At 42.1% G+C, this 22,340-nt stretch overlaps 2 protein-coding genes across 5 annotated transcripts in view; one reads left to right on the top strand and one right to left on the bottom strand.

Annotated features, from left to right (window-relative positions):
• Nucleotides 1-2,380, top strand: part of FOXK2 (forkhead box K2) — a 58,628-nt gene extending 56,248 nt beyond the window's left edge. Inside the window, exon 9 of the mRNA XM_044453549.1 lies at nucleotides 297-2,380. Within this exon, the coding sequence (XP_044309484.1) occupies nucleotides 297-493 (197 nt within the window). The 3' untranslated portion in view covers nucleotides 494-2,380. The remainder of the gene's footprint in view (nucleotides 1-296) is intronic.
• A 3,929-nt stretch (nucleotides 2,381-6,309) lies between these two features.
• WDR45B (WD repeat domain 45B) lies at nucleotides 6,310-20,661 on the bottom strand. 4 transcript variants are annotated; one of them, XM_044453550.1, is made up of 10 exons: nucleotides 20,490-20,661; nucleotides 15,813-15,887; nucleotides 15,312-15,413; nucleotides 14,313-14,400; nucleotides 13,539-13,633; nucleotides 12,823-13,013; nucleotides 11,992-12,077; nucleotides 10,967-11,128; nucleotides 8,619-8,740; nucleotides 6,310-7,641 (listed from the first exon to the last, which is right to left on the bottom strand). In XM_044453550.1, exons 1-10 carry the CDS (start codon nucleotides 20,554-20,556, stop codon nucleotides 7,535-7,537), a joined length of 1,095 nt encoding a protein of 364 aa, XP_044309485.1. In that variant the 5' UTR covers nucleotides 20,557-20,661; the 3' UTR covers nucleotides 6,310-7,534. The 4 variants fall into 4 exon arrangements, with proteins under 4 accessions (XP_044309485.1, XP_044309486.1, XP_044309487.1 ...); XM_044453551.1 differs by having other exon boundaries at nucleotides 10,967-11,125; XM_044453552.1 differs by having other exon boundaries at nucleotides 10,967-11,068; nucleotides 20,490-20,659.
• Between the last annotated feature and the right edge of the window lie 1,679 nt (nucleotides 20,662-22,340).

Raw genomic sequence — 22,340 nt, 5'->3', positions numbered from 1 at the left:
GTGCTGGCACAGAATGCTACCTAGGAGGAATCGTTGCGGACAAACAGCTCCATCTCTGCAGTTGTATCCCTGGTGCTTTTGGTGCTTTCCTCTGTGGCAGGCTTTAATGCTAACACTTCTTACTCTCTAGTCACCATTTGTTAGCCCTGAGAGGTACTTTCAACAAAGCTAGAATAGAGGATGGTAGTTCTCAAATATATATTGCAGCCATTTATGTAATTGTTACGCTATTCATTAAGTCAACTGCTCTTGTCTTGCCTGTGTTTAATGAGGTTCCCCCTCCAATTCTTTTTCAGCTGCTGCAAGTCCTTTACACATGCTAGCAACCCATGCCTCTGCGTCAGCTTCTCTTCCGACAAAACGTCAGAACGGAGACCAGTCTGAACAGCAAGAATTGAAACGGATCAAAACAGAGGATGGGGAGAGCATAGTCATAGCTGTGAATGTTGAAACCCCACCTGTGGCCGTGAGTAAACAAGGCAGCCAGAACTAGGAACTTGGAGGAATATTCCTTTTAAAAATAATGCTCCATGGTGCCAAAAGGAGACATTTAAACACCTAAAATATTGAACATGTTCTCATGGTGGGGAAAGGGGCCCTGTGACTTCAACTTTCAGCACTGAGAAACACAGGTGGCCTTAGAACTCCTTAATTTAAAAAATAAAAATGTTAAACATCTGTTCCAGAGGCTGTGACCCCTCTCTCCCACTCCTCCTTGCTGTTCTGAAGTGACTCTGTATATGTCAAGAGCTACAAAGTTGGGGAAGACTGCAACTTTAAAAACCTCTGTTGGATTATTTTAAGGATTGAGTATCTGAGTATATCACAGCATGATAAGCGCTTCATGTGACCGGATTTCAAACGATTGTATATTCCTCAAAGGGAACAGAGGCAAGGAGCCATTTCCTACATCTTGGCAGCTAGCCTTTCATAACGACCTACCCAATGCAGTTGTTGGTAGATATGCAGTATTTTGTTGTTCACATGTGGAATTAGAAATTTTTGATGTGTACTTTTTTTTTCCTCTCTTGAAATAATGGGGTCTTTGACATTTCAAATCACTCCATTTCTACTCCTGAAACTTTGGAATCACACAATACTTTTCATGTGAAATTTTGTTTGGTAAAACTGAATGTAGGGTTTTTTAACCAATGGAATGATTTAATTTTGTCCTGTTAAAAGTTCAGATAAAGCTAATTTGTTACATCTTCAAATTTTCATATTTTAGCAGTTGCCTGATAAATTTAATCAAATTTTATTACCTTGTGTAGTGATCAAATGCTTCTTTGGGCTTGCATGTAACTGATTAGAAATACAGTGTAAATGAGCCATTAACTGACGTAAAGAACTGCTATGAATTTGACCAGAGCTGCACTTACCTGTTTCTCTTTCTTGCTACCTTTTGCTGTTTGTTACTTTGTGTTGACTTTGACTGTCCCTGGCATATTTTTCCAGTCTAAAGTAAAACAAGAGTCTTGCTTAATATTGTGTATGTTTAAAATGGCAGACTATTCTTCATTTAGAAAAGAAAAAAGATCTTTATCACAAGTCCTTTTAAAAAGAAAAAAAAATCTTGTCAGAGGTATATTCAATATTTTTAAACATAAGCACTCACCAGTAGAAATTAATCTGACAAGTTTATCCTTAACTTTTGATGTCCTACACAGACCCTCTAGGGTCTTCATTAAAAGTAGCTATTGTGGTTTTCTAACAGTGGCTACCATACTATAATAAATGTGTTTTTAAAAAAAATGTGTGTTCGGCAGTTGAACATTTTAAAGGTTACTTCTCAGAGTTGTGATGATAGAATCCACCTTGAGTTTCAGAATAGAAATGAACTTCAAAGTTAAGACTGTTCTTCTGTCTTTAATTCACATGCTGTCTTTTCCTCTCACATATTAAGGTGAGTTAAAGGTGAAGACTGGGGTTTAACCTTTGCTTTATCCTTTTTTGACTATACCGTTATTTATGTGTTTGTTTTTCATTTCAAGAAAAAAAACTGTATTTCCATGATGGACTGAAATGGCTTGGAATGGCTTATATTTAGTCAGATTTGGAAACTGTTTTATCTGAAGACCAAATACAAGAAATCTGTACCAAGTATCATGTTAACTCACACAGTAGAACTGTCACAGTGTCAATGCAGATAATACATATTAAAAAGATTATGAAAAGTTAATGTACACTAGCTGAATTTATAACAGCCACTATAAGCTGGGTAAAACAAAATTTCTGTATCTACAGCATTCTACTTCATTGTGCTGTAGTCACCTAATTTAGAAGTAACTATATTATTGGCAAAACATTTGAATATAAAATTATTTCATGACTATTAGGCAAACTGCTGCAAGTTTTTGAATAAAAAAATCTGGTGAAATTATTTTAAGTCAGTCAAAATTATTCACATGTGACATTTTCTCATATACCTGTTATAGCTAGTGCAGCTTGACAATTAGATCGAGCAGACATAAATGCTTGGGGCCAGAGTATTTTGCCCCAAGGCTGTGTCATACCCACTTGTCTATTTCCTTGGGAGGAGGTAACAACTTAAGCAAGAGAACGCCAAAATTGTTCTGTTTACTTTCCATAAACTGAGCTAAATGCTTTCCTGTGCTATTTGACCACTTAAAAATACCAAAATGCTGATTGTCATGACTGAGAAAGAAAAGCATTTATAATATGGGTACCTGGTATAATTATTAAGCTTCTCCATTGGATTAGGGATAAACTTAAGTCTATTTTCAGCCTGTGTCAGTTTCACATAAGTCCACTCTGCCCAGTTTTTGTATCTGTTTTGGATTGTTTTGAAAAGCTTGACAATTGCATTTTGGTAGTTTCCCCTAATATACATATACATGCACATTTGTGTCTACAGTGTTTGGGAAATACATCATAAAATTTGGAGAAGTTCACAGTCAAAGGCTATTTCTTCCTGTTTGCATATTAGTCTTAGAGGTGCTAATTAGATTGACTTGTTTAAAAATGTAGCTCAAAGTGAAGTTCTCTGCTCCTTCCTCAACATGTAGAAACACTGTCAGTAGAGGGTTACCAAACAGATCAATAGTAGGAAAAAGCTCAATTTAGTCCTACCCTAACTTCAGTTTCATTTTGTAATACAACCTTGGGATTATTATGCAGTTCATGGTATTATGTGACTAACATGCAGGTGCTCAGTTTTGCTCAGAATAGCTATACTATTGAGTACTCTTTGACTATCCATTGTTCTAGTGTACTGTTAATGTGTTACTGTGTGTACATGGCAGATGTCAAGCAGTGGTTAAGAATGCAGGGTTGATGATCTTTGAGGTCTTCCTTTCTGGGTGGACTTCTGTTTAAGTCATTGGTCTTAGCTGCATTTCTCAATATTCTGTGTGCTTGGAAGTGACATGAACCTTTTCAACCATGGTTTGGTGCTCACTGGCCTTGTTAGCTTCTGTCACTATGCTTTTCCATCAAGGTTCTAACACTTGAACTCAAGCTGCTATATGGTTATAATAAGTAAACCTTGACAATGTGATGAATGCTACACTGCTAAAAGTTACAACAGTTTTGTACAAGTTGTATGGCAGGTAAGTGCACAAGCAAAGCAATCTCCAAGAAACATAATGGCTTCTGTGCCTGTGCTTGAGATGCTGTTTAAACTTTATTAACTGGGTAAAAAATACTGACAGATAATGTGAAATCAGCTAAAGTAATTTTATACTAGAATACTCAGATCCTCCTGACATTCTACAGGCTTGCTTGTATTGCTGTTGTAGTTAGAAATACTCTCTGAGCCTAAGGTTCTAAAGCCTTTACAAAGGTAGTTGAAAAAGACTGAAGACACAAAAACTAGTTCAGTAAAACCTTGGATTGTGAGTAACTTGTTCTGCGAGTGTTCCGCAAGATGAGCAAACATTTCTAATTAATTTTAACTTGATAAACGAACGATGTCTTGATGCTGAATGTCACATGATCAAAACTGAGCCAATGATTTTTCTCTCTCGCTCACTGCAGTCCTACACTCCAGCATCCCTCTAGGAAAGGAGGGTATGCTGGGAATTACAGAACTGTTTTCCTGTCTAAACATGTATAGGATTGCGCTGGAAGCAGCTTTAAGCTGACAGCATTTCCTTGTTGGTTACTGCAAGGCATACACTCATTCTGAAGACAAAGGGGCTTTTTTATTAGAGTCTTGGGTTGTTTAGTGCTGTAAACTGACATTGACTAACTTACATCAGGTTCTGCCTAACTGTTCAATGATTTGGTGTATATTTGGTGCTTTGTTGTGAAGCTCTGTTTAAAAATCATATCAGGTCTTAACTGTGGACTTCAAGACTTGTGTGGGAGGAATATATGGTGTGTTGTTCTACAAGGTTAGAATATTGCATTTGCTTTACCTTTCAGTATCCCCCACCTCCAAGAGGGAGATACTGAAAGGTAAAGCAGATGCAAAAGGTTATGGAGATCTCATCTACAGAGGAGGAAGAGAAAAAGGCGAGGAATCCCTCACTTCAAATGAGATTAGGAAGATGTGTAAACTGTGGGAAACAGTGCAAAATTTTATAGAAAAGCACCACCCAAATAAGGCTGTAGCAGTGCAAGCAATGAATCTGTTTAACAACAATGCGCAAAGTCACATTTCTGTGAAATCCTCAAAAGGAGGCAAAAGTAAGTCATTGGATAGGTTCCTTGTTGAAGTTGCACAAAAAGAAAAAGATTTCATTGAGCCCATAGATAGCAGTGATTCCGTTAGTGATACTGAAAGTTGTCCTGCACAATAACCCTCCTCACTCATCTCCCTCACACCAGCCATGAAAATTTTCAAAGATGTGCAGGTTAATTTGTTTTATTTTTCTTTATATTTTGCATTTTCTTTATTTTTGCATTGTATTACAGTAATCATTCTATATGAATATTTTGGGTTGTGGAATGACTCATCTGAGTTTCCATTATTTCTTATGAGGAAATTCGCTTTGATATACAAGTGCTTTGGATTACAAGCATGTTTCCGGAATGAATTATGCTCACAAACCAAGGTTTTACTGTACTTGCTTGAAATACATGTTATCTTTATAGACTTGTAGCTGCCTGCTTTACTTTAATGTGAGCACTGATTGAGAGCAGTGATAATTTAATTGAAAGCTACTCTTGGCTGATGACTCCTGTGTCATCACTGAGCCTCCCTTTATTCTGAGCTTTAGAAGCCCTATCCAGGGTATTGAACTCCATTCCCAAATTAAGTCCAGCATCATGAATATCTCTAAAAAAAGCCCATAATAAAAGCTGCTATGAATAAGGTATCCCACTGATGTAGCATTCTCTAGCCTCCCCTGACCTAAGGATGTAATTTAATAGATGTGTGCAGCTGTCGTAAGTGTCTTAGTTTGGCTCATGTGAGCAACTTGCTGCTAGGAAGAAGCAGCTGTTACATCTTTGATTAAGCTGTGCTCCATAGGTTGCTCTGGGTGGAGTAACTTCCCATTAGCAAGACCATCTCTTCTGAGATAGAAACAAAAAATATCGAACAGCTTTGTTACAATGCAATGCAACTCTTTTGAGTGTTGTGTGCACCTTTGAACTTAGTCCATAGACCTTGTAGCATGTGTTTGACACTTCTGGTTGGACTGTAGTGCACATTCAAACTCCTATACCTCCTGAAATTGTTTCCCTGTTACAATTATTTATATTGGAACCTACTTCACCCTAGTATTTTCATGGTCAAGGAACCAGGTATATTGAACTTGACCCTTGGGCTGTGCCAAAGGGATTTTCCATTTGAGGTGTCTCAGCTAGCTGGATGAAACTGGCTGGCTGACTTGCAGATTGGGAGAGGCAGAGGAAAAGATTGGCTTCTGCTCTGCTCCTGCCCTACCTAGGATACCCATAATCCTCCCAGTTCAAAACTTGGCCTTCCCAATGGACTGTGCCTGCAGACTTAAATGGTACATGCCATGAAAAACTGGACAGGCTGTGACAGTTCAGCCAGTCAGACCCCATGCATAAAAGGCAGCCTCCCTACAGCACTTGATTCTCCTACCCCCCTGGGAACTGTCAGAAATTCTCCACTGCAGAAAAACATTTATGTTTCTACTACATTGGGTCCTGTCTATTGACTGTAACATGTATTTGCAGTATGTGATGGTGTCTGGTGTTTTAATTAAGTGTATGTGAGTGGGATGGGGACATCCTTTGCTAGGGCTGTAGCCCTATCTATTACACTAGTCTTGAACTAGAGTCTAAATAAGCTCTCTGTTTGCTTGATCTTCAGCTATGTAGGCAGTAGCTGCAAAACTCTAGCTGGAAGTAATGCTTTGTTGCTATAATAAATACAGTAAATTAGTCACTTTAATTAGGGTATTACAAAAGATGTGCAAAACAATTTCCATGATTAAATACACATTTAAAAGCAACATGCAAACTGACATATGAATACAGATTTTAGTTAAATGACAAATTGCAATACTTTACAACTTTGTGAACTAAGACTTCAGTTAATTTGTAAGCATATGTGAAATAAGGAAAAATAATTAAAGTTGTGCTTTAAGGGGTGATGGTGGCAATTTAAAATTAGGAGTCCATATGCTTTATTTTCCCACGTTCTCGAAATAGAGCTGTGTTGCTTTGTTCATTTTTGTTCAAACAAGCAGCGGCTTCGTAAACTCACTAGATGAGAGTGAGGGACATCTTGCAGACTACAGAAGCATGGTATACTACCACTTGCCCATGTGAGACTGTCTTGTGAGCCTTTCCTTGCTCAGTAGAAGTGCCAACATTAATGGAAGATTTGAACAGTATGGAATGGTTACTTCCACTATCTAGACACTCAGCTTTGCACTCCCCTGACATTTTCCTATGCCATTTTCTTCCTGCCCTACATAATGGTTATTTGGGTCAGCAGTGTGTAATGCTGTTTGCTATGGAATAGTCATTTGGCACCTCTTGATAATGACATTAACAAGTTAACACCTATTCAGCAATATGGAGACAAGAACTTGAGCATTTTATCTGTTCCTGAGCAAGTGCAACTCAAAGCTGACTTGCTGATTCCCTTCCGTGTATTAGGAAAAAACAAGGTATTTGGAAAGGCAGAAGCTGCTGGTATAAATATTCCATGTTGTCTGTAAAGCCACTCCCACCACCTCCAACCATAGCAGTAGAAGTCCAGTTTGAATTTGTTTGGAGTCCATTAACTGCTTAACTCACAAACGCCCTTTCCTTAAACCATATGGTGTGGCAGGTACTAAGCTTCTTCACACGTTAACTACAGAAACCCAATAGGCACAGGCTATTGAAACTTTTAAGAAAAAAATGAAGGAACAGCAGCAGCCAAAACTAACATTTAAAACCAGCTGTTGACAGTTAACATATTAGTCCTCAGCCTTGCAACTTGCTCCAGTCATATTGGCTTGGGCTTCTTAAGATCGTCGGTCCCATCTTGAGCAGCACTGTCGATTGCTGGATGGTCAGAGGCAATCTCTTCAGGAGAGGGAGAATAAGTAGGAGGGGATCCAAACATAACTCCCCTCCACAAAGCTTCTGTCAATCAGTTCAGTCAAAGTTTGTCATCAGTCATTTCTAAGAACTGAGCGTAGACATCCCTGGAGCATTCCCCTTTTTGATTGAATAAAAATTTGTAGTAGCTGCCATCAGCACAGATTGCTACAAGAGAGAGAGATTCTTTTCAGATTAGCATCTGAGAGTCTTGATCAGATTCTTAAGCCACAGTGCATATAAGCCAGGGTGGGCTGCTTGTTCATCAAACAGGCAAGCTGTTTTACCATAGATTGTCCTCCCTGTTCCTTCCCCCTTGGTCCTCCAGCCCATATTCCAGTGTCCTGGCAGCAGAAGTTATCCTGCCTTCTAGCAGCCTCTTTTTGTTTGCCACCACTTAACAAAAAATACAGTGCCTTAAAAAGGTGAAATTGGGATAGGGTATTTTGGAGGAGGTCAGTCTTTCAGAGTATACCCTTGTTCTGATGTAGATAAGATACGTAGTCTTGCTTAGTCAAAGTCCTTGCCTATCTCAACTGTTAAAGCAGCAAAGTTGAGTAGGCAACAGAATTGCAAGTTGAGACTACATGGAGGCTACAGGTGATGAGCTGAGGTCTGAAAATGACTTGTAAAGGACTGGGGGGAGTGGTTGCACCAAAAGGGAATGCAATAGTATCTCCCCAGTACCAATGCAATGTTCTCAATACTGATCTGACCATTAGTGCCCATCTTTTTAACACTTCATCCCCAGCTACTCCAGGAAAGGGAGAAATTAGCCATGCCTTTTACAACTCCCTTTACTGTTGCAGTTTCCTGAGAGTTCTTCAAAAAACCCTGAGAAGATAGCTGAATGGAACAAAGTGAGTGGCCATATGGGGGGTCGGGGGTCCTGCTAGTGCTGGTGCCCCATTTACTCACTTTGTCCCCCCACCCCATGAGTTCTGCCATTCTTGCCTTCAATCATGTTTCAGTATAGCCTGTAGACTAACACATTCTGTTCAATCCAGTGCAAAAAACTTAGAATTAAATCCCACTAAAATAAATTGAACTACTTGAAGGATACAAGAACATGGTGTTTTAAGAAGTTTGTTTCAGTGACCATAGCTGCTTGAACATATTTAAGATCTGGATTTTGTTGGACTTACCTAGGACAGAATTTGGCTCTGTTCCAAAGGCACAGATGCAGGGAGAGCCTGAGGGAACCTGAAATTTGGAAAAACTCCATTTGGAACTGAAGTATTTGGGCAGGAAGCTGGCTGATGCTAAGCTGAAAGAAAAAACACACTCCTTCACTACTTGAAGTCAGGATTTCAAGCACTAAAACAGACTGGTTTGTAGCAGAGGTTACAAGGTTCACAAAGAGTCCAGAGATTACCTTATTGCCAATTCAATTTATATCCCAACTTTTCACAAGTAGTGCTCATGGTAAAATACAAACTAAATACAAAATTGTAGTTAAACTATAAAAGGATAACAGTTTTAAGCATGCACAAAAAACTAAGAAAAAAAGAGCCCCCACCAGTTAAAACCTACTTCATCAATTAAGTCAACTTCAAAGGCAAAAGCCTTTATACATAACAATTTGGCCACTGGCAGAAGAAATCGTAAGATGCAGCAAGCTTGGCTCTGGAATGTTTGAAAGGAAAGCCTGTTTTGTATCCCTACCAAATATGTTGAAAGCAGGATAGAGGAAGGGGCCTCTCCTAAGGTTTTATAAACCCAGGGAGATTCACATGGGAGAATACAGTACTTTAAATTGGGCCTGGAAAAAGAGCAGGAGCTGATGAAGCTGTTGTGACACAGAGGAGACACATGTTCCCCTCAATTGATCCAAGGTAAGAGTGACAAATTGCTGCCATAAAACCTGCATTACACATGTGAGTTTACACAACTGTCAAAACTTTGTGCTCCCATAACCCGAGTGGCTCTCATTTCTCTACTGCCCAAGCATCTAGTCTTAGGAAAGGGGGGGAAAGGTGGTGTATATGGAGGAGGGTTAGGACCAAACAACACCAACAAAAGTATTGGATCCCACTGCAAAAGAGGTGATCTAGTCACCACCCCCTTTCACCAGCTTTGCTTTGCCAATCTCCATAGATACTGGCTCCTGTACTTAGAGGATACTATCCAGCACACTGACAAGTCAATGCTGCACATATTGGGTAGTTACAGTTGCACACCTGTGCAATCTGAAGAGCTGATGCACATCTTGGATGCAAAAACTGGATGGTGAACTATATACAGTTACGGTAATGTGCCACTTGGGCACCTTGAAGGGATGTCATTTCAGAGATCTCAAAAATTCATCTCTAGGAGAAAAGTGGGGGAGGTGTAGTGGCCATAGAAAGGGGCATGATGGCAGCAGGGAGAAAAGACAAGATGTGTCCTGCCACAGAATTCCCTGGGATGCCTGCAGGAAGACTGGTGGCAAGAGGGGGGCAAGTTAATCCTGATTGTCTGTGGGGTTCACTGTGGGTTCTTCCACAAACAACCCACATCGTATAGCTTATTCATCATTTTGTCCAATGGCAACCATTTTGTTCCCCATGAGTTTCACCACTCTACAATCATGTTCCGATGGACTAATACAGTCTATTCAGTCAAATGCACACTAGTGCCTTGCAGCCTGAACACACACATGCTCAGCAAAAGGGTGCAGCTGTGGGATAAGACTCATACTTTCTCTCCAGTCTGTCCACCCTTCTCATCACAACACACCTCCTCCTGCTGAGGATGCGCACGCAGAGGAGATGAAGAACTGAGATGCGGGGTGGCAGGGTGGGCATGGAAATCCTGTTCCACCAGCAGTACTTTCTGCTGGCAGAATGCTGACACTGGATCAGAGTCCCAGAGAGTGTCCTGCTGAATGGGACAGATGCATGGCTACCACAGAGGTCAAGAAGTAACCTCAAGATGTATGTTTAGGTCCAGTTTGGCTACTTCAGGAAGGGAGTCTGTGGAGTTGGAATTCTGCTTACCCCACTGCTCAACACCAGGATACTATGTGACGGAAGAGTTCAGTTAGAGGAGACAGAATTACAGTAGATCGCTGCAAGTCTACCGTCCTGCCTCCTGCTGCATGGCTAACCCAGACAGATAAAGCTGGGAACAATTTACACTCTTCTCACCCCACACACCATGTTAGAAGGCAGGGATCTATTAAGTCTAATATGGATAATTGTTCTTTCACTCACCATTCTGGCACTCATTCATAATTATCTTTCAGCTAGAGAGAAAGTCACAAGGCCACTCCGGCTTGCTAAACTGGGACCCAGATCAGCCAACACCCCTCGTCCTCCCTTCTGTAAACTCATTCTCATGGACAGAAGACAGAACAGCAAACACCCCGATACAAAAGAGGATCTGGTAGCAACAGGCAGGAAAAATCTCCTTACCCAAGACCTTAGAAAGCTACAGACAAAGCAAGGTGGGAGGCAAATAGCCCGACCTGGCATAAGGCAAGTTCTCCTCAGCCACGCCCCCCGCCCCTTACCTTGACTGCTTATTCCTTTTAGGATCCTCTGCAGCAAAGATGTGCACGGTAGCGTGATCACTTGACACACAGATGAGAGAAGCATCTTGGTTGAAGTTAATGCTAATGGAGAAGTCAGACGTAAATTCGTGCATGCCAGTATAATCAGGGATCAAGTTGCTGCTTTTTTAAAAAAAGGATATGACTAACATTTTAAAGTTCTAAACAGCAAGTAGGCAAACAGTGGATCCCACCACCCAACACTGCCAAACAAAATAGTGACTGGAGTTGCTACAGAAACCAAAAGGGTCCAGATTTTCAAATAAGCTAATTTGGATACTTTTGATACTCTGTATCAGCAATAGAAACCATTTATTTTCTTGAATATGTTCCCCCATTTGCGGCACTTGTGGGGGGGACAAAAATGGCCTCCAGCCCTTTGCCTGCTTTTCTAAACACACAGGTGGTAAGGACAACTTTGGAAAAAGGGTAAAGACAGGTGTGTTCTGGGGGCAGGGAAGGGAAGAGATCAGTACCACCAGGGTACAGCGTATTAGAAACAGAGTGAGTCAGAAGGGGTCTCCCAGGCCATCTAGTCTGACCCCTGGCTCCAGCCAGCTGCACTCATGACATGCCTACCATGTGCAGGTCCAATATTCTGGTGGTGCTCCATTTTCCTTTCTGCCCCATTTGAGGTGTCTCAGCTAGCTGGATGAAACTGGCTGGCTGACTTGCAGATTGGGAGAGGCAGAGGAAAAGATTGGCTTCTGCTCTGCTCCTGCCCTACCTAGGATACCCATAATCCTCCCAATTTCAAAACTTGGCCTTCCCAATGGACTGTGCCTGCAGACTTAAATGGTACATGCCATGAAAAACTGGACAGGCTGTGACAGTTCAGCCGGTCAGACCCCAGGGGGAGAAGTCCCTGTCTCTTAGTTGCTGAAACCCAGAGGTACCCTTGAAGCAGGAAGCTTCCAATTGGGCAGCAACAGTCATATGATGCCAGAGCTCCTGTGTCCCATAAGTAACCCCATAGAAAAGCTTACCAGTAGATATTGGCAGCCTGAGATCCTCTGCGCAGCTCCTGGATTAAATGTCCAGATGAAGTGTCAAATATTCTTATTAGGGTCCCCTTGGGAGTCAAGAAATGCAATGGTAAAGACCCAGAGAGCAGCACTAAATCTACCAACATCAGCCCAAACACGAGAATGCAGCTGCTTGCTTGTACAAGTCTTCAGTTCTTTTTTCCTCCCTCCCTCTTTCATTACTGTGCTACTTTTTCCTTCACACAGAAGGTTGGTTTAATTTCCTCTTAACTCTACCATCATGTCAAGTTTATCAAAAGCATTTTCCAATGCTTTTGGAATGCCTCTCAGATTTGCTGGCATAAAGATACTCATGTTTAGTACCAAGGAAAATCCTTTTTGGGGGTGCAGGACTTGAAAAGGGTACATGAAATACATCAGTCTACTGGCTTTATGCCAAACCCAGCACACATACACACACGCACACAAACACAGCCAGTTTGACAGATTTTTTTTTTCAAAAATTCTAGCAAGATAGGGAGACAGCAGGATGAAATATAATAAACTGCTGAGAAACCTTTTATAGAAGTTATGCAGGGGAGTAGGTTGTTATGGAACGTATAAGTGATCTTTCTCTTGAACAATATTTACAGAAACAGCACACCTCTTTCCATATACCTCACACAACAGCTAGACACTTGCTTAATGTCCACAAATTCAAGTTGATACAGTTTCGCACAAAGTTTAACAGCAAATTTCCTAGCGATTGTGGCATTCATACAGATCCTCTTTCAAGATTCAGACTAAAGCACTGATCATTTTTTGTGGCTTTTCAGATAAGTGTTAGCTTACTTTTTCAGAAGCTGTGGCAATTCTTGTTCCCTGCAGGTTTAGAGCTATGCAACTCAAGACTCCTTCATGAGCAGGTATATCTACTGGAGGTTTTTCTGTATTTGCCAGGTCTACTATCTGCACGTGTCCGGTATGTGTTCCAGGGAATGCGAGTAGGGAATTATTACTATTTGGGCACAGGACGCAGAGACCTGAAATACAACTGAAAGTTCTGAAAACCAGCGAGGATTTTTTAATTACTACCCCATTCCTCTTAAAAAAAAAAAAAAAAAAACTCTGGAAGCTCCTGGGTACTCATCTATTTTGGAAAGCAGACAACAGTTCAGCTTTACCATTAGCAGAACATAACTTTGCAAGCTAGATAGGTGCATTTTTAATGTCAACAGCAGTGTCAGTGACTAGTTTAAGTTTAGAAGTAGTACTTGAAATGTGATATCATAGCTACATTTTCTCACCAGAATCTTTTCAGATCCTATGTGCCAACACAGAAAGATGGAAGAGAAATGGTTTCATAAGCTTTGCCCCTGCACATAAAGGTGGGACAAACTGCTTGGCCGGACAACACTTCCTCGCACGTACAAAGACTCAAGTTATTTTTAAAACAGTGAAGTAGTATGATGCATGAACTATACAACAGCACCCCATCAAGTGAAACAAGAACAATGCAGGATACTCCTTTGTCCACCTTGCCCTTTTTTCTAACAGACCAAACTTACCTTTAGGATTGTAGCAGGTTTCAAAGACATGCAACTGGTGAGGATTGTGCGTGAATGTGAAAACTTTAATCATAGAGTCTAAAACTACCACGATTCTGAAAGAGAAAAGGCAACAGCACACAAGCTTGTATTTCCAATGAGCATTACACCCAGAGAAATTTGATCTAGCACTATGAACACTTTCCTGCATTTGCCCAAAGTTGCAGTAACCTCGTAGGCCTTGCAAAACTACTTCTCTGTGACATCAGGAGGCCATACTACTTTATCCACCCACACAGACACCCACTAGTTCCTTCAGTGCACAGCCCAGTAAAAAGTGAACATGAGCACACAGGACAGTATCTTCAATAATTTTTCTGGGCCATTTTTTAAGTTTGACTAAACGCGCCCAATTTAAAAGACACGGATTCACGCACACAACCATAAATTGGAAACACAATGCACGTTGTCTTGTAGTTCTGATTCCAGAATTTCTCAACATCTACCCCAAATCTGAATGCTCATCTCCCTTCAGCAGGGAAAAAAGCACAGGCTAGTCTTACACACGTCCCTCCCGGAGAAGAGGCCCACCTCATTTGAAATGCAACTTGCCCATGCGTGGAACATGAAGCACAAGTCAGTTACATGTTCCACCTGCCCTTTCAGAACATCCCAAATGGCTCGACCAGATGTGTCATCGCTAAAATGCTATAAAGGCCAAGGCTTCTTTCCTTCCAGAGAACAAGCTGCATCCCAGTAAAATGAACCTCCCTCTAACAAAGTAACAAGACGCACCTGTCCCTTCGCAATTTAACTGCTTTGACTTCAGTGGAAAACTCTATTTCAATAACAGTCTTCTTTTTCAGATCATCCCAGATCATCACTGCAGCGGGAGAAATGCCTTTATTAGCCTTAAAACACTGTCGACATTATGCAGTGCCCCCAGTGATGTCATCTGGGAAATTTAACTACACAGGGAGCAGCTACAGACCAGGTCACTCAGTGTGCTGGTCCTCATACAAATGCACAAGGAAAGGAGCATGCCCCAAGCCCTGACTGCCAACACCTGTGTCTCCCTTTAGTCATCTCAGCCCCGGGAATGAGGAAAACAGCATTCCAATGCCACACACTGCTCACCTGTTTTCAGCAACCACTCTGCTACTTTTAGCTTTCCCACCCCTTTTTGGTGACATTTGCAACAGAATGATTTTTACAGCTCTTCACTTTCCCTGCTCCAGTCTGATATCAGCTACATCCAAACAGGCCTTTCCTTAGGTTTGCCAACCCAGCATCCTCCAGATCTGTTGAACTAAAACTTCCATCAACCACAGCCAGCACTGCTAATGGCCAGGTATGATGGGAGCTGCAGTTTTAAACCTCTGGAGGGCATCAGACTGAGAAAGGCCATTCCGCCCAATTGTCCCCTAAGGCTTACTCCATTCTCATTCCTCCTCGTACCCCTCTCCCCCCTCAGACGCTGCTTTCACTTTTTATTCCTATTGGATGAAGCACAAAATCATCACTGCTTTGACCAACTGGAGTGACATCAACTGCCCTGATTCAAAGTTCCTGGGTTCAGGGAACCAACAATCCTAATAACTGTTGGCCGGAGGAAAGATTCCATATGGCTCTTCTCTGGAAAAGTGACAGCTAAGCCCATGCTTGTTCAAATGCTAAACTACAGGGCAGCCTTAGATAAAATGTGATTGAGCACCAATTACATTAAAACAACTTGGAAAGTTTTTGCACTGAAGTCAGTCTTAAATTATTCTACTTCCTACTCAAATACTATACCTTTATTGGGAGGGTATTTGGGTTTTTTTCCTCCACCAACCAAAGCTAAGTAATTGCAGCGAAACAACATCTCAACATGGCCAACTCCTCCTTCTAGAAATTCTGGAGGGAAAAGAGCATTTGTAAATAAATATTCGATGCAAATGCTTGATAATGCTGCAGATGAAGAGGAATATCCCTTGTGTTAAAAATGCAAGCTAAGGGCAGGCTTTTCTTTTGCTCTTCTGTCTGCCCTATTTGCTGACCATTAGACAAGGGCATCAGAGGTCCTCCTCTGACTATTCCTGCAGATACATTATTATAAGGCAAAATACACTCCTACAAAGAGGTTTAATGGGAACTACTCAGGGCGTTAAACTCTCAAGGCCACAATCCTAGGCACAATTACTTGAGAGCAAATTCAAGACTTGCACAGAAGATGACCCTTCAGATGGATTACTTAAAATGAAAAAGCAGTACAACACAGCCATGCAAACATGGGAGTGAAGAAAAATGGCTCACCTTGTTTCTCCTTCTCTTTGAGTGGATCTGCATTAAATACTCTAAATCCATTTTCCATCCCACATGCAAAGCACCCTAAAAGGAAAACAAGACTGCATTACCACCTCCTGCTTTACATTCAGGGGAAGGGAGCTGAGCACATGCCTTGTATGCACATCATCCCCAGGATAATCCTTGGCAGCATCTCTTCAGCAAAGACAGCAAATGATAGGAAAAGCTTCCCTCTGCCAGAAGCTCGGCAGAGTCAGCGCCAGACAGACCAGGTAATCAGACTAGCGGAGCAAATAGCCTGATGTAGCATAAAGCACCTTCCTATGTTCCAGTGAAAAGTGTACCTCTGCAGCTCTAGACAAGAGGTACCGTCCACATCACTCAGGACACAAGAAGGGAAATTAAAGCGTTCAGTGTACCTGGAGTTACTCCCACTTTGTCCTCATAACAACCCTTGTAAGGGCAGATGAAGTCACTGCCCAAGGCCAACCAATGATATTCATAAACTTGGGCTACAAACCCAAGTTTGAACCCAACAAACTAAGCACCCATACCAGTTCATTCAGAACACTTTCTATATCACTTGGAATACATGAGAGCTTTTGAGTTTGCACTATTCAGTATGTGCATTAAATACTACCAGGAACCAACCAAGGCCTTCAGCTACAGTTTTGCTTATCCAAACACAGGCACAGTTTGAAACATTGTGCTTGGAAGAGCTGCCTCTGTGACAGAAGTGCTGCCATCCCTTGTCAAAAAGCAAGTGGTAGTGAAAGCTGTAAGTTGTCTGGAGCCTAGAGAGGCACAGTTTCAAGTAATTTTGAAGCCATGGGAGGAAAAACATTCAAGAGGAAGAAGGTTCAGGAAAAACAAAAATGTTGGGGGAAATATGCAATATTTTATGTGCAGCACTTACAGATCTAACATTGTAACTTTGGGACATAATTCAGTTTGTTCATTGAGTCTTAAAATTAAAAACATTTACAAGTCAGCTTAGAGGTATAATTCTTGTCTGCATATGCTACACTTTCAGATCTAATATACCAATTGTGATCATTTTGAGCAAACCAAGTTATACATTAAACGTTAGATTCCCATTTTGACTAGATAAAACTTCAACAAGTAAATGCTGACACATCTGAAGCATATATAAGAACTTCTGAGCATTCTCAACCTATTATTTTAAAAGTGCCATTTTATTTATTTTTGGAAATAAGCAAAATTTTAATTTCATTTGAAAGATTTTAGCCAGACTGCTGTCGCCCCCAAGCCTGTGCCACAGGAACTGGACTATTGAATTTCTTTGGCAGAACAGGTTTACTTTAGTGGCAGCAGCTACAAGTTTTAAAGGCAAGGCAGTAGTTCCTAACAAATCTAATTGAGAATTTTTTAAATAACTCACCCTTTTGCAGTGAATTCCACAGACCCAAGCCTTATTTTTTTAAAGAAGAAACATGGATAGAATGATTCACACTCTGTTCCACCGTATGTGATAGCAGTGGCAGCATAACGTACATGTTTCCCACATATTAGAATTGCCTTAATTGACCACTAAGCATCTAACCTGAACAAGCCCAAATTGTCAAAAATGTACATTTGTTTCACTATTCAGTTATGGGGATTTTTTGACACCATTCAGTTTGGAAACTGAATGGGACAAATTGAACACACTGTCAAACATACAGTTCCTGTTCCTTTTAGTCAATGGCAGTTATTGGAAAAAATAAATCTTCCATTTTCACCCTTCAGTAGATTCAATATTGCTTCCATTTATTTGTTTTCAATGAAGCAAGGACTAGGCCATCCGTCAACCACAGAGGCTTTTCCTTTCAGCCAACCTCAGTATCTATTTATTCAAGATAAGAGCATCTATAATCTGTAAATAAAATTAGGTGGATACTACAAGCCACACCCAAATGTGTTACTATTCCATATTTAAAGTTACTTTTGCAAACAAGATAGCTCAGCATTTCTTTTTAAGAGAAGAAGGAACTCCATAAACCCTAAAAGGGGTGGAGAAACTGTAGCCTTCATCCAGTATTGCAAAGTGGACTTCCACTTGCACAAGATGACTTCCTCTCCCTTTCCACCCCGTCTCATGACTCCAAACATCTCCAGAAAATCCTCCATCCTTGCAAAGCAGCTTGTGGCACATGTGGGCAGCTTCAAGATGAGCAGAAATCCGTTCTACAAACACTGGCTGTTCCTCGTATGGTTGAAGCCACATAACACTCCTCACGCTTAAGTCAATCGGCGGAATATTTTACTACTTCAAAGGCTATCCAAGACTCCTGAAGTGACTTCTCCTTATCTCCATGTATTAAACCACCTTATCTCAGCCAACAATCTGGGCCAGCAGAAAGTGTTGGATATGTCCATGGCTATCAGTGTGTATCATGGATATGTGAATGCTTGGGAAAAACACTGGTGGTAGAAAAAGTAGTGCCCCCATATCACAAAAATTGCTAAGAAAAACAAGATAGATCTGTCTCCCCATCCCCTTTTTTCTGGGGCTTTCTCTATACTTTCAACATCCTTTGTGCTCCCTATTAGATTAATGCTGCCACTATTATTGCAGATGGAAGGGGATGTTTAGGACATTCAGTGAAAAAGGTGATGTTTAATTTCATGCCTCAGGTCTAGAAATGGAAGGAACAACTAGCAACAGTAGTACCATTTTGGACTCATTCCATTTGTTCCTTTCAGCTTTAAGTTACTATCAGTAAATGCCCTTAAGTGACAAAACAGTGCAGGACAAATTTTCTGGAGAAGCAAGGAAACAGATACACCCTAATTTGCACAACCATAGTATCCCAAAATGCAAAACAAAAAACAAGCCCTCCCAAAGGAAACAGTAGCTAGAATAAATAGCTTGCTTACACACTGGGCAATTAGGACCACCCCACACAGCAAATTTTAGGTGCACAAACAACATGCTACATGGAAATCTAAATATATGTAAACTAACTTTCCCCAGCCTGATATTTTCCAGATATGGGATACTGGAACAACAAAGATAAGTTCTGCACATCAAAGATAAGTGGAGGGCACTAGGTTGGGGAAGCCCAATATAAACTGCAAATGTACTAAACACATCGTTTCTAAGAACCATTCTGAAACAAAGAGCCACATACTGCAACAAATACTTTCCCCCCTCAATTTGCAGCAACAGAACAAAAATAAATACTCATCCTGGACAAATGTCCCTTAAAGACTGAAATGATAAAGCTATATGAAAAGGTATAACACTATATTGCAAAAAGTTTGAGTTAATATGTGAAAACATTCCCAAGCCAAATGCAGAGTAGTGTGATCCATAGCAAGCACAATACAACTCCTTAGAGATCTGTTACAGTAAACACTTCCATTTTATTGTTAGGTAACTATGGATCCATTTTTTACCTAACTATTTTAGTCATATACATAAAAGAGTTACTGTTTAAACAGAGGATGAGACAAAGAGAATTGGAAACTTAAAGAGGAAATATTAATGGGACAAGGGAAATGTTTAGTATAAGCATTGTATTGAAAAATCAATACACCGTAATACAAAAGTGACCAACAGTTTGTCTGTGGTCCTCCATAGGGATCCTTATATGCAAAACTGTGCTACAGGTCACAATGTTTCTCTCTTCAAAAGCAATACAAATATTCAGGGCAGGAAAGGATTGCATTGTTCTGAGGAACTGATGTAAGTATTCTGAGGAACAGAATGACTCTGTGCACAGCAGGGCAAAAGCTAAGTGAATGTTTAATACACAGCAGTGCTCAGGAAGCAGAGTCCAGCCATGAGACATGACTAGTTTTGTTGTCTGCTTGCTAAAGGAGAGGATGGATGGACTGAAGAGGAAATGACTGCGAACATGAATGAGGGCAAGCCTAGCAAACATGCCTAGCAGAAAGAAGCTCAATATATGTAGCTACTTAAAGAGAGGAGCAGTACGATATATGTAGCTACTTAAAGAGAGGAGCAGTCCTGGAGGCCAGGTTTAGGCTAGGGAGATATTTGGCATTTTAAGAAAAGGAGAAAAGCAGGGATGCATTTGGCTAGATCGAGCCCTCTCATCTTACAAGGAAGCGAGGATGTGCACGGAAGAAAAGGACAGATTCCAGTAAAGAGCGGTAAGCAAAGCCATCCCAGAACACCACGTAACTATTTACCTATTTACCTCTGCTTAGCCCTGCCTGTCTCTTAACTGCTGTCTGCCCTGGGCTGAATTACCAGCTACAAGCCCCGCGAGGCAAAGACACTCTCTCCTGTATTTTGTAAGACGCCATGCCCAGCGCCAGCGTCCCATTAACAGACACACGCGTGCATCACCCGAAGGATGGGGAGCATGCACGTCTATCAGCAACGCGGCGTTTCCACCCCGCGCACACAAAGGCGCCCAGGCCACCGCCAGAAGAGACACGGGTGCGCCGGAGACGGTCCCCGCGATCGCGCTGCAGGGGAAGCGCTGCTCCCGCCGCTTCGTGGCGAGAAATGCAGCTCGCCTGAGCGCGAGTGGGGCCGGGCGAACCCCGGCTGGAAAGGCGGGATGGGGGAGATGAGGCACTGCCAGGAGAGGCCCCACCGCCAGCAGGACAGAAGACCCCAGGGCTGGCGCGGGGACGAGAAGGCGGGGGCGCCCCCCGCCCCGGGCTGGACGGGCAGGCGGGGGACCCGGTGCCCCGCGAGTTACTTGCCGTGGTCTTGGTTGAAGCCGGCGAAGAGCAGCCCGTTCCCGTGCGGGTTGGCCGGGAGCAGGTTCATGGCGCCGGACGACGGAGGAGGCCGCGGCCAGGGGCGCTTTACACCATCGGGGGAGGGTCAGTGGCCTGAGGGGGCGGCAGCAGCACAATTCCTTCCGGCCTGGGCAGGCGGCTCCCCGAGCAAGGCGCGCATCGAGCAGCCTGCCGCAGAGCGCCGAGCTACTGAGCGGGGCGGAGTCAGCCTCGGCCTTACGGCGCCTTCCCCCGCCTGCGCGCCTTGCTGCCCTTCGGCTCCTGGCGGCTTTGCGCAACCCGAGCGGCGGTTCTCACCTGGCTGTCTCTCCCAAGAAAGGGTTGTGACGAAGGCGGCGGCAATCCTGCTAGCAACGTGGGAGATGTTTTACTCAGCGGCTCCCTTAAGCCTCCATCAACATGGCCAATGATCAGGGACGGCGGGCGGTGTAATGCAAAACAGCTGGAGGACCCCCGCTATCCGCTTTCCCAACGCTTCAGTCCTGCGCTCACTTTGCTCTGAATTAGCCGTGCTCAACATAGCGGGCTTTCCAGATTAATACCCATACGGGCCGCTCGGAATCTACACTTGGGTCATCAACTTGGGAATTCTGAAATATTCTCGTCGGTTTCGAGGGCAGGGTGGCTACATTTCTAAAGGACGTGTGATTTTTAGTCTAATGCTTCATGCGTGATTCATTCTGGTTAGCACTTTCCTCTTTCTGCAACCATCCGGGCTAGTCACAATTAAGAACATGAATCAAAGTAGTATGGAGTTGTCTAGCACTGGTGGCTTCATAAATGTTCTTTGGTCATGCTTAGCCTGGAAGCAACGTCCCTCCAGATCAGACAAGCTCATCCCATGTTGGAATTGGCTTGCATCATTCTGTTGTCTTAACAGCCTGCTCCTAGGATGAATCACATCAAGGTCTTTTAAATTTAGGCCATCTAATACTCCACTGTGGCAAGGTATAAAAAAAATTCAGTGTTCCCCCCTTTCTCTTTAAAAGTCCCAAAAGTAACAGGTGTTCCCTAAGTCTTTAAATCACCTCCAGTCATTTATGGTGAACAAAAACCAGAACATGCCATATACTTTAAGATATATTGTAACTTCTATAAGCTAAAGCTAAATAATCTCTCCAAGGTGAGAGACTTACTGCTGTCTTCTGGAAGTAATATAGGCCGGTGGTCAAAGTTGCACGTGGTCCCTGTACATCTTGTAAGAGGAGGAGCTGTGGGGAGGGAAAGATTAGAGGTTTTCTGTTGAAGATCCGTGCAAGTAAAAACCTGACCATATGTTGCATGCCTTATTTGGAATTTTCCAGGATAAACACATGAAGACTCATATGTAGCCTCACTTGGCTTACAGCTGTCAAACATCTCTTCCTCACCTGTACACTTTCAATTATTGTCAGCCACTTTCAGAACTTTTGGGATTAAAAGGTATTAAATTTCCCAAAATTTATTTTGTCTCTCAGGTCACCATAGTCTCTACCTTGCTTGCAGAAGTAACCATTTTTTTGGTAGCTCTGAATATGTAGATTAGGAAAGCACAACCCACTTCTGTGCAGTGTTGTGTACAGTATGCCTTACATCCATTGCAATCAAGGGATTTAGGTGCACTTGGCTCAGCAGTTAATTATTTTGTATATTTGTATACCACCACATGGCCCAATGGGCCCACAAGGTGGCTTGGCATCATTTTATTTGCTTATGTATACTGCTTTCCCCTGCCTTTGGAGACACATCTTGATTAGGAGGGTTGAGAGTGTCAGAAAAGCTGAGGACAGTGCCACCAGGTGGCCAGATGGTTCACTTAGGTTGGTCTTCTAG

Source organism: Varanus komodoensis, unplaced genomic scaffold (genome assembly GCF_004798865.1).
Source record: "Varanus komodoensis strain SLA01 unplaced genomic scaffold, ASM479886v1 scaffold7_1, whole genome shotgun sequence".
Taxonomy (NCBI): Eukaryota; Metazoa; Chordata; class Lepidosauria; order Squamata; family Varanidae; genus Varanus; species Varanus komodoensis.
This window is presented reverse-complemented; position numbering and strand designations above follow the sequence as displayed.

What these genes read in the sequence shown, in the direction of transcription:
- WDR45B (XM_044453550.1), bottom strand. Translation starts at nt 20,556, where the DNA reads ATGAACCTGCTCCCGGCCAACCCGCACGGGAACGGGCTGCTCTTCGCC. An exon ending in CGGCTTCAACCAAGACCACG is followed by an intron (nt 15,888 to 20,489) that starts GCAAGTAACTCG and finishes TTTTCCTTTTAG; the next exon opens with GGTGCTTTGCATGTGGGATG. An exon ending in AGAGCCAAATTCTGTCCTAG is followed by an intron (nt 7,642 to 8,618) that starts GTAAGTCCAACA and finishes TCTCTCTTGTAG; the next exon opens with CAATCTGTGCTGATGGCAGC.